Source organism: Fusarium solani (assembly GCF_023522795.1).
Source record: "Fusarium solani strain SB1 chromosome Unknown bctg00000008, whole genome shotgun sequence".
Classification (NCBI taxonomy): Eukaryota; Fungi; Ascomycota; class Sordariomycetes; order Hypocreales; family Nectriaceae; genus Fusarium; species Fusarium solani.
Genome location: NW_027072148.1, coordinates 2,292,796 through 2,304,220, shown reverse-complemented (window position 1 = coordinate 2,304,220; position 11,425 = coordinate 2,292,796). Strand labels below are relative to the sequence as shown.

The following is an 11,425-nucleotide window of genomic DNA, read 5'->3' as shown; positions in this document are numbered from 1 at the left end:
GATAAGTTTCAAAATTCTTGAACAAAGAAATTCTTGACACAATGTTGGTTGGTGTAATAAAGGGCGAGGAGGAGTTAAGTTGTCAAGCTCTCAAACGTCTCGATTGGGAAATGGCCCAACCTTCCTCTCCGCTGCAGATGCACAAGCGCAAGCGCAAAAGACCCACTAAAAAAATGTCAAGGCGGTGAACCCCATGGCGCGGCAGAATTTGGAGATTTTTCCTTAGCAGGCGCTCCAAGTGCTCAAACAATTTGCCTTTGTAGCGATTAACCCAAAGAAACGCGCCAACATCCACACCTTGTCAAGTTTTCGCAATCATGGTCACCAAGGGAAAGCTCAAGATGGCCCTGGCCGCGGAGAAGGGCACAGACTTTAAGAAGCTCAAGTTGAAGCGGAAACAGAAGGAGGCTGAGAAGCGCAACAAGGCTGCTCGTCGCGGGGCAGCTGAGGAGAGTGATGAGGAGGAAGAGGTTGAGAACGAGGTCGCCGAGGATGACGACGATGAAGATGAGGAGGATGAAGAAGTCCAGGTTTGTCTTTGGCCTCAATTGGAGAGAAATCGCAGCTTGAACGGCACACTGACCAGTCCCAGTACAACCTAGAAGGCATCGACGACAGCGACGACTCGGACTCGTCAATCGAGCTCGAGGAAAAGATTCCCCGCAAGTCAAAAAAGAACGCCTCGCCCGCAGCAAAGAAGGTCGCAGACGAGGAGGAAGAGGATGAGGAAGAGGACGACGAGGATATCCCCATGTCGGACCTCGAAGACCTCGACGACGCCGACAAGGAAGACCTCATCCCCCACCAGCGCCTCACCATCAACAACACCACCGCCCTCCTCGCCGCCCTCAACCGCATCGCCATCCCCTCCGACAAGTCCGTCCCCTTCGCCACCCACCAGTCCGTCCTCGCCGAGTCCGAGACGTCGGCCTCCATCCCCGACGTCCAGGACGACCTCCAGCGCGAGCTCGCCTTTTACTCCCAGAGCCTCGACGCCGCCCGCCAGGCCCGCAAGCTCCTCCGCGCAGAGGGCGTCCCCTTCTCCCGCCCCAAGGACTACTTTGCCGAGATGGTCAAGGAGGACGCGCACATGGAAAAGGTCAAGGCCAAGCTCGTCGAGGAGGCGTCCAACAAGAAGGCCGCCGCCGAGGCCCGCAAGCTGCGCGACCTCAAGAAGTTTGGCAAGCAGGTCCAGGTCGCCAAGCTCCAGGAGCGCCAAAAGGCCAAGCGCGAGACCCTCGAGAAGATCAAGACTCTGAAGCGAAGTGAGTATCACACTCTCTCCATGCTGTATTTTTCACCTGCTGACATTTATTCTCCTAGAGCGACAAGAATCTGGCGGTGCCGACCTCGGTACCAACGAGGCCGATCTCTTCGACGTGGGCGTCGAGAGCGAGATGAAGAAGCACAACCAGCGCTCCGGCGCCGGCCGTGGTCAGATGGGCGCCGGCTCGGGAACCGTCAACCACAAGCGAGCCAAGAAGAACGAGAAGTACGGCTTCGGCGGCAAGAAGCGCCACGCAAAGTCGGGCGACGCCATGAGCTCCAGCGACCTGAGCGGCTTCAACGCCAAGAAGATGAAGGCTGGCGGCAGCAAGGTTTCCAAGTCGCGGCCCGGCAAGGCCAGGAGGAAGGCCATGGGTGCCCGGTGAGAGGGTTCGAGTTGATAGATAGAGTTGCTGAGCAAGGTAGTTTGTTGAAGGCGACATTCCCATTGAAAGAAAAGGCTGGAGATGAAGGAGAAGGGCTGGCGTTTCGGGTCCTCATTCATACATGTAAATCGAAGCCATTTGGTCACTATTCACATTTTTGTCTCATCAAGTTTACTTTTCATAAAGATAGTACGTGAGCCGTGTAGGCACGTCTTTGTCTTCATCTCGCCCCCAACACAACTCTCTCCTTATCAGGCACTCGAGTGTTTGAATTCATTGGTCATTTCATCTATACCCAAAGGAATATGTAGAAGATTCTGAGTAGCGACTGCATCATTCGCCGCGGTCCAACGCCCATGATGATGAAGCCTTTTTTCAGGACACTTCACCAACCAAGAGACCATCCTCCAACGCCGTTGGACATGCCCCCCAACCTCCAGGTCAATTTTACGCAGCTACTGCAGACCCTGCGAAAACAAGTACCTCCCCCTTTCCTTCAATCGCTCCTCCCGTCGTTCTCCGTCCGTCATCAGTCATATCCAGAGTTCCATGACCCCCGAGAGTATTGCCCCCCGTGGGCCGCCAGCAATCAAAGGTATCTATATACATGACGAGCATCGGCCGTGATATGTTTGATGCCCGTTCGCGCCGAGGAGCGGCCCAGGGGTGGCAATATCTCTGGGAGGCTCCTGGCAAGCAATGGGTAAGAATTAGAAAAAGGGAAGCCCTCCAAGGGTGAGGAAGAAGTCGAGGAAAAGAGACGGCAAGCAAAAAGGAACCAAGAAAATTTCAAAGTGCAATGACATGTGATAATGCCCCCAAACCCAACGTCCGTTGTTGATGCCCAGCCTTGAGACGCCCATGAAAAGAGAAAGTAAAAACCAGTGGTATCGAGAAGAAACGCCATGCGCTCATGACACGCTTTGCTGTGCAATGCATTTGCAACCCTTGGAAGACTGTGAAACAAGCATTGAGATGCCGCAGATCGCGCCGAGTTGATGCTGTCACGGATCATCATGAAAAAGTGCTCCGATTGCTTTACTGCGTGGCCGCCACGCACCAATGGCGGTGGAAAGCCCAAGCACTCTTCTGGCACTCTTTGCTGCAGTACTTGGTCCGCCGGCATCGGCGGCACTTGGCAAACTGACGGGTGTACTCTTCCCACTTGCCACACTGGTAGTATGCACACTGGCGGATGCCTCCACGAGTGTCGTCCTTGCGGCAGAGGTTTCTCATAACAACACCAGCCCAGTACTGCATATCAGTGCTGTGGTAGCGAACTGTGAACTTCTCAACAAGTGGGAAGAGGTTAAAGTCGTTGGGGAGCAGATACTCCTCATCGTCGGCGTCCTCGTCATACACCTCGGGAACTTCCTCTTCACCATCGAGCACGGCGAGTTCCTTGCCAATCTTGAGGCGAGGAACAAGATGACTCTTCTGGAAGTAAGAGCGAAGACCGCAGTATTTGGAGACGTAGGCGAGGAGCTGCAGAGACATGAGTACATCCTCCTCCCGTGGCATGGCTGCGAGCATCTGAGGGTTCGGAACGAAATGGCGGTCGAGGAGATATCGAGGGACGGTAGTGGCGGGCATGGGAGGCTGAGGAGGAGTAGCCATGGCGGGACGGTTAGGCGAAAGCCCAATTGGGGGCACAGGGGTGGGAGTATTGTTGTTAGCAATACTGCCATCCATGGGGCTGCGGTGGGTGATGTTGAAGGTGCTGGCTTCCTGGTGCGTCTCGGAGACTGTGGGTGTAGTCAAATCAAGAGCGGCACCGGCAAGCATAGCATCACCGTCCTCCATGGTGATGTCCTGGATCCCAACGGCAGACTGCATGTTGTCGGTTCCCGTCATTTCGGTTTCAGGAGACTCGTCCGAAGGCATGCTGTCTCCGTTAATGTCATCGGCATCAGCAGTCGAGTTCTGATGACGGATCGATGGGCGTCTTCTAGATCGGCCCGAGGGTCCTAGAACTGAGGCTGGGCGGACGGTCGGCGAGCGCATCTGAGCTGGCGGTAGAGGTGTGGTTGGGGAGGTCGGTTGGGAAGCAAGGTCTGTGGGGCCGAATGGGGCCATCGAAGCAAGGCGGTCGACATCACGGACGGGCCTCACAAACCCTTCAACAGTCTCGGTCGCCGGGACTGCAGTTGCAAGGGGCTGCATGGTCTGACGGGGAGCTGAAGTCGTGGCGTGACGGCTCTCAAAGCCCCTCAAGCTCTGGTGACGGGTCGGTGTGAAAGAGACAGCACGGTCCGGCGTGCCAAGGGGGTATTGAGGAGTCGCCAGAGCAGCATCGAGGGGCTGTTGTTGCAATTGTTGGGGTAGGGGCTGAGGAGCGGCGGTAGAAGGGCCAGCGTAGGTAGCTGAAACGTCAATGGACGGCGGAGGGCCGTGACGACGAAGCGATCGCTGGTCGGCGGCATCGACGCGAGGAATGGAGCGATGGCCGAAGGGAGCAGAAGCGGCGACGGTGGAGGTTGAGGACGAGGCAGACGAAGAGGCCGAGTTTGAGGGCTTGGGGCCTGAGCGATGCTCGTGACTCCTGTGGCGGTGGTGGTGGTCATGGATCTGCTTCTGCTTGGCCTCCTCTGCCTTTTCACGGCACTTGTCGATGGCCTTGATGTAATTGTCGAGGATGGTAGCGATGACGGGGACCATATCGGCCTCGACAACGCGGGTGCGGACGTTTTCCGTTCCTCGGACGCCGATATTGACGACACACTGGAAGGCAAGGTTCCACTTCCACATTCCCATCATATCCTTACTGCGACCCTGCTTCAGGATGCAGACCAGACGCTCGATGCCGCCATCGACAGTGAGAATATCGCGGATACGAGCAGACGATGTGGTGAGATAGGCGAGATGGTTGAGGGAGTTGATGAGGGGGAGAGTGGACGTGCAATCCAGGGCCCTTCGATCATAAAGCGCCGTGGTAATACCAACAGACGCCTTGTTGACGTTTGGAATGCTAAAGTTGACTTCCCTCATGGTTGCTGTTGATGGCGATGGCCAGGTAGCGAAGAGCCAGGCAGTCGAGGGAGGATGCGGGAGGGATTATTCAAGGAAGCAAAAGTCGGAGTGGCGTGGCGACCAGGAGCCTCCAATAACGACAGGCGAGCTGGGCCAGTTTTGCGGTGGGAGAGCGACGGTACGACGGCAAATGGGATTGTAGAAGGCTCTGGACAAACCCCTCGATGGGGGACTGGCCAAGGAAGAGCGAGTCGGGCAGTTTTTTTCGAGGTTATCGTAACGGGTCGTGACGCGGTGGAGCGGATAGGCGCAGGATGGCTCGCGAGCAGGCAGGGGAAACGTATGCCGTGGGCGGAAGGGCGATATTCGAGGGCGGGCGACGGTATATACGTACAAGAAGAAAAGACAAGTGAAGATGGAGATGAAGGGATTTTTTGATGGCGTTGTGAGCAGGCTCGGCGGGAGAGGGAGGATGATGGGGGAGGATGGGAGAAAAGAGGGTTGAGGGAGTGAGTGCAAATGAGGAGGAAGAGGCTGGTTTGGTTTTAGGCGGGTTTTGGAAGCCCAGGCTTCGGTAGAGCGTAGGCACCTGGAGGTGGTCCAGTACGGTGCTGGCGCTGTAGGGGAGACCGAATTTGGCGGCGCGCTAGGGGGTCTCTTTTGGGGCTTCTCGGGGGAGACAAATGGGGGAGGGTCTGTGTGTTCTCCAGCCCAGCCCAGCCCAGCGTGTACGGTGCGGTGCGGTGCGTGGGTGGCGGTGGAAGAACCTGGTACCTCTACGGAGCGGAGCACCTTGATGAGGGTATTGCAAATGGATAATCTTGAAGATGAATTCCAACCCGAGTCCAAACGGAGAGTTGTCCTCTTGATGTTCAGCGGTAGTGGTGATGACCAAGCTTGGTGGTGAATATGTGACTAAGGGGATAATGCAGCAGGCAGAAAACGACGAGTTAAGCCAAGAGGAGCATGAATGTACTGCTGCAGCTCGAGAGAATCTCTCGTCTCTTTGTCCACTCGAAATCGTTGTTCCGATTCTCGCTCTCTACTCTCTCTCACTCGCCTCCCTCATCAGCAATTTTCCACAGCGGACAGATGGATTGTGGATCTTGCATTAATGGGCGAATAAGTGGATGGATCAACGGAGGTCTGATGGCAAATGCGGCAAATAGGCACAAGCTGGTAATAGAGAATTATTGATGGATGAGCCTTTCCGAGCAAGGTTCGACAGCCGAGATGGCAATGCCAGGCTGGTGTTGCGTCTAGTGTGAGGTTGGGCTTCTCAGTGGTTTGATTTTCATTGTGACCACTGGTGGAATTGTTTCAGGCGCAGTTGGGGGCGACAAGGGCTTGCTCTCCCTTCCGTCTATTATTCTGCTACCTATTGTCGTCTTCTTGCAGGGTCTCCTCAGGGCTTCGGATCCGACTCCCGGGAATACCTATTCTGAAGCTTCATTCCTTGAGGGTTTTCCGTGCCATCGGGTCGAACCAACGCCTGGAGGTCAGGGAGTACACGGGTAATATCAGCGTCTCTATACCTGGAGAATGGATCCTTGCACAGGCGCCAGTAGTAGCATGTGGTCGTCTCGATGGACGCCAACGTTCTCTTGGAGCTTCTGGAGCTTAACTCAATCTCGACTTTATGCACTCTCGAAGAAAAATAATTGAGTTCCATACGAGAAACAGTCTGGCCGTTCTGATGCAGTGGCTTGCTTCGTATGCAGGTGAAACCCGACGTTGCAACATCAAAAGGATAAAAAAGCACCACCACTACCCGCACCTTTTTCTGAGGATGCCGCGGCCAGCTCTCTCTCCCATCTCGCTTCTCAGCCAGCTCTCGCTACTTGTCACGAGACCACTGCCCCCATTTCAAAGATGAGGCTCGTCCGCTCCTTGAAATGTCACGTCAGAGCCAGTCGCCGTTGCAGCTTCTATAAACAGCGACCACTCACCCATGACTGAGGATGGGTCGACCTTGAGGGTGGAAGAATGTGAGAGGGCACGAGGGGGGGTTTGACCGTATTGTGCTTGGACGCCAAGCACACATTTCCGTCCGGGTTCTCAGCTCGTTCTGGACTCTAGCTCTCTCTCTTGTCGCGGCTGGCAGTCCTCTCCCCCCACGTCGCCTCACGCACTGTGATTTTAGTACAAATTGCCTTCGGTTTTACTGGCCCAGTCACAGTAAGAGTCACAGTGCGATGCTCGTGTCAGGCATGATCGTCTCGGCCGGGGGCGGCGAGTTCTCGATGTTCCCCCAAGCCAGCTCTGACGACGTTCTTGGGAATGGTCATGCCGATCCCTTCATGCACATCACCGTTTTATCGCTCAAGCGTGAATCAGCCACGAGGTGACAAAGCATTCTTCTCTCCCACCTGGGGGTTCAGTCAGATCGGGGATTTACTAAGCGCAAATCTCGGAGTTTTGCTGGGATGACCGGGTTGACCAAATTACGGCTTTCCCCTCGCTTCTTTTTCATCAGTCATCCCCCATCATCGTGCTGATGCCAGTATTGACATAGGCTTGCCACCGTTTCCTCCCGCTAGCAACGACAGGCAGAGGACAGTGACGTAGATTCTCCCGCCGTGGACCCTACTCTGACAGCGCTGATACATCCACTCTGGAGCCTAGGTCGCGATCGTGCAGGGACAGCATCGCTCAGCTGTGGAGGCAAGTGTTGAATCGGTCTCTCCGCCAGGATCTTGGTTCACTCTGTCTTGGGACATGCCCTGCACAGGCCTGCCTGAATAGCTAGGTTTTCAGCTTGACTCGCCCAGCACCTGCAGCGGCTCCCTCTGATTCATCGTCATTCCCGCGATTGAGGCTTGTCGGTCCCCGCCGAAGGGAACCACAGCGAGATCGACCAAAGCCACGGCTGAGCATCGGCCAACACTGATTGGCTGCCCTGGCGTATGTTGCCGCCGAACCGGCGCTTAGCTTTCGACGCTCCATCGAAGGTCTCGCCTCCTAAACCCAATCAAGAATCGTATTACAGCCAACAACTTCTTAACCAACAGCTTCATTTACCCCTACCTAAAGTATCTAGCTAAATGCAGATGTAGGCACAGCAGACGGGAGCTGACAGCAAGACCAACAAGCTGGAAAAAGCATGGTCTACGGTCTCGTTCGTGTTGGTGCTGCTATTAATAAGAGGTTGCGTGATAGTCTTGATATCTAACGCAGGTGTTCAAACCGACAACACCATCTTTTCAGTCACCGCTGATTTTGGCATGCCTAAAGTATTTCATGCCGACCCAAGCTACAACAACCCATACCCAAGCCATCACGCCAGTAAGTATGATCAATGCCGGATAGTATCCCACGATCGGCAAGGTCTCGTCGTCCTCGAGCTCCGGCGGCGCATATGGTGTTTTGCCCACGTCCCATGCCCAGCTCCAGACGTCGAGGCAGGATCCCATCCCGATAACGAACACAAACCATGTCACGCATAACACCACCCATCCCCACCATTCTGTTTCTGCATAGTCCCAGTCCTCGTGTTGCGGTAATGTGTTGGTTGAGAGCCCGCCGTATGACAAAGGTGATTTGGCTCGGTTGATTGACCGCCGTCGCTGCTGAGAAACCGCTGAGCTCAAACTGCTAAAGTATGAATCTGGTCCTGGTGACATTGACAGTCCTTGCCGAAGCGCTGCCGAGCCCCTCGGAATCTGAAGCATGTCTTCCTCGTCCGTTGATGTATACGATGCCGCATCTCCATCCACATTTAATGTCGTATGCGCGACTGACTGTGATATCGAACTTCCTTGGGGCAGCGCAGATGATGCGCCAATGCTCCCTGTCAAAGGCGTAAACCCTCCAATTGACGTGCCTGGCGTGTCTTCCGAGGTGGCATTGAGGTCTAAAGCCTCGATTTGCGTAGGACTCCCAGTCTGAATGGCCGCCGGATCGAGGCCATATGCTGCTGCGTGCGAAGTATCGATAATCAGGGGTCTGCTCTCTCTTCGTTCGCGTTGCGCTCCCCGGCCAAGCAGCGCAACTTTTCTCAGAGATCCTCTTCGTCGGCGCGTTCTCTGTTGCTGAATCACGCTTGCAGAAGGTCTCGGTGCAGTGCGAGGAGCAGACGTAGTATTGTTGTCGTCGGTAGCGGCACCATCCTGCCCTCCTCGCTTCTCTGACGATTTCAAAAAGGGGAACTTGGACATGAGACTCGAATTCGAGGGGGCTCGTCGGTGTGAAGGAGACGGTGTGGGAGAAGTTTCGCGCTGAGTTCGAGCGGTATCCTCCATGGTCGCGAGAGGCTCGGATTGAAGGTTGTGGGTGTTGGGAGGATGTCGCTATGAGGTGCTTCGAAAACGTTGAATGCGATTCGACAATCGTTCGAGATGAAGGACAAGATCGAGTTTACGGCCGTATATACGTGCCGTAAGCTAGCGTCATTGATACAAAGAAGTCTTCTGCATGGCCTCCTCTGGCGGTCGTATTCTATTCCTTGATAGATAACGAAGCTTGGAGGGGAAGCCAGATTTGACGATGACGATGATCCTCATGGCCCCGTTCAAACGCGATAGTTGGGCCACGACGCCACAATGGTTTCGAAACAGCCCACCTTCCGTCCCGTCCACTGAAGGTTAGCCGGCCCCCGCCTACCGCACTGAGCTCCAGGCGTCACTGCAGCCTCCCCCAGCGGGTATGGGGATGTGGCTTAGGCGCAGCGAAGGCCCCTGTAACCCCTGCATCTCCTGGAGTACCCCTGAAAGTCTGTGCCACCTTCCATCTCTATCGCGACGTCAACGCATTCCATCCTCCATCAGTCTTCCAATTTGTTCCTCTACCACGCGCGCCATCGCCGCAAGAAGAAAATCGAACTGCGCCAAAGTCAAAAATCACATCAATGACATAGCATCTCGGCCCCTAACAGAACCCTACATTCCCAATCGCCTCGTCGGTCGAGTCAAGGGGACGCGTCTACCTTCCGAAAGCAGCAGGAGCACATGTCGAGCCATCCAGGTGCTCAGCTTCGCATCCCCGCCCCGCCGAGTCTCGTTGTCCACGGTGACAGCGACGACGATATCAGCCAGAACAAACGCCAGTCGCTTATCGATATCAATATCCAAGACGAGGACGAGGTCGAGGCCGAATCTGTAACTATCCAGCGGCAGCTCAATCGCGACGCCGCTCTTTACAACTCGTCCACCCCAAGCCTCCTCTTCCCGCCATCGGCCACTGCGTCTTCATCCTCCTTATCACTTCCCACAATGGGTCTCGAAGATGAGACCGGCGACTCGTCCGCCGCTGCTCCCAAGAATCCCTTCAACTTTCAGACACAAGTGATATCTACTGCTCCTGTCAAGTCGGTATGTGGCTGTTCTCTTGGGCAAGTCGGTATCTATGCCTTGGGTGCTAACGCTCTCCTAGAACATTGGACAACGTCGTGGTCACCGATACAAGCACAGTAGCATCTCATCACAACATCAGATCTTCAAGGAGCCACCCCAGCGGCCTCCGCCCGTTCTCCCAGCGTCTCTTCCTATTCCGACTATCCGCGAAGCATGGAAGAGCATGACCAAGGACCAGCGCATCCACTGCTACTGGAGTCTCTGCCATCTGGCCGTTGCCACATACGTCTTCTTCCGCTCCGAGGGCTCTCTCGCTACAACAGCGCTCTCACACCTTGTCTTCTTTGATGCCGGAAGTGCCGCTGTCTGCGTCATGGTGGACGTTCTCGGCAACTTTGAGGTCTGGCGCCGCAGCAGCATTCGCCATCCATTTGGCCTTGAGAGAGCAGAGGTTCTAGCTGGTTTTGCCATGTCAATCTTCCTCCTCTTTGGTGGATTCGATCTTGTCTCGCATGCTCTCAAGCACTTCCTCGAGTCTCTTGGTAACCACGAGGCTCACCATGCACATGGTCATGAGGGCCCAGATGGTTCCATTGACTTTGTCTCTGCTGCTGCCATGGTTAGCACACTGGTCTCTGCGTATGGTCTTCGAAACCACGCTCGCATTGCCAAGATCATGCGTGTCTCTTACCTTGCCTCTCTCCCCAGCGTTCTCTCCAACCCCTTCCACTTCCTCACTCTATCCTTCTCTGCCCTAATTGCTCTGCTACCCCTTCTCTCCATTGCCCTCTACACATGGCTCGACCGCCTAATCTGCGCTGTCATCTCCTTTGCCATGTTCGCCCTGGGCATGCGTCTCGCCGTGGCTCAGGGCCTCATGTTGCTCATGTCCTATGGTGGTAACGGCGGTAACAACGGCGTCAGCGCTGTCCTGCGTGAGATCGAGACAGAGCCCAGTATTGTTGCAATTGATGATGCCCAGTTCTGGCAGGTCCACTACGGCCTTTGCATGGCCAATCTCAAGCTGAGTGTGGTCAAGGGCTACGACGAGATGTCACTCAGCAAGTTGCGTAGCCGTATCTCGGCGTTGATTCAGAATCGCCTGGGCGAAGGCTACGGTCACGGTGGAAGCGTTCGATGGGAGGTGACACTGCAGATGAGTACCGATGGGAGGACATAACGGTATAGACGATGGTATACTAGAGAGAGGGGGAAGACACATATAACCAAGGCTGTTGCCAGATAGATGTCCTATTTCATTACTTGGATGTCAGATGAACATGTCACGACAGATAGGATTCAGGAGTAATTGATCGCCATCATATTTTTGTGGTTGAATGGAATGGAATAGTCATGTTATTGAGGAGGGTATCCTTGCACGTAACGAAAGCACATCTATCTACAGCCTCGCTCAATGTGCTCTTTGGGTTGAAGCATCCGGGCCTCTCTTGACTATGGACAGCACAGGGGTGAGAAGAGACCCATACGGGTGAACAACTTGAGCGTCCCCCT

The 11,425-nt window shown here is 55.0% G+C and overlaps 4 protein-coding genes across 4 annotated transcripts; 2 read left to right on the top strand and 2 right to left on the bottom strand.

Moving 5' to 3' along the window:
- Positions 1 to 317: 317 nt before the first annotated feature.
- On the top strand, positions 318 to 1,652 carry MRS44_012781 (uncharacterized protein; the record flags this gene model as incomplete). The annotated part of the gene is made up of 3 exons (XM_046276043.2): positions 318 to 530; positions 593 to 1,265; positions 1,324 to 1,652. The coding sequence occupies 3 exons, from the start codon at positions 318 to 320 to the stop codon at positions 1,650 to 1,652; spliced, it is 1,215 nt and encodes a 404-aa protein (XP_046132754.1).
- Positions 1,653 to 2,690: 1,038 nt separating this feature from the next.
- On the bottom strand, positions 2,691 to 4,640 carry MRS44_012780 (uncharacterized protein; the record flags this gene model as incomplete). Its single annotated transcript, XM_046272713.2, has 1 exon — positions 2,691 to 4,640. The coding sequence occupies one exon, from the start codon at positions 4,638 to 4,640 to the stop codon at positions 2,691 to 2,693; it is 1,950 nt and encodes a 649-aa protein (XP_046132755.2).
- A 3,185-nt stretch (positions 4,641 to 7,825) lies between these two features.
- MRS44_012779 (uncharacterized protein) lies at positions 7,826 to 8,863 on the bottom strand (the record flags this gene model as incomplete). Its single annotated transcript, XM_046269355.2, has 1 exon — positions 7,826 to 8,863. One exon carries the CDS (start codon positions 8,861 to 8,863, stop codon positions 7,826 to 7,828), a length of 1,038 nt encoding a protein of 345 aa, XP_046132756.1.
- A 705-nt stretch (positions 8,864 to 9,568) lies between these two features.
- Positions 9,569 to 11,093, top strand: MRS44_012778 (uncharacterized protein; the record flags this gene model as incomplete). Its single annotated transcript, XM_046269356.2, has 2 exons — positions 9,569 to 9,931; positions 9,993 to 11,093. The coding sequence occupies 2 exons, from the start codon at positions 9,569 to 9,571 to the stop codon at positions 11,091 to 11,093; spliced, it is 1,464 nt and encodes a 487-aa protein (XP_046132757.1).
- Between the last annotated feature and the right edge of the window lie 332 nt (positions 11,094 to 11,425).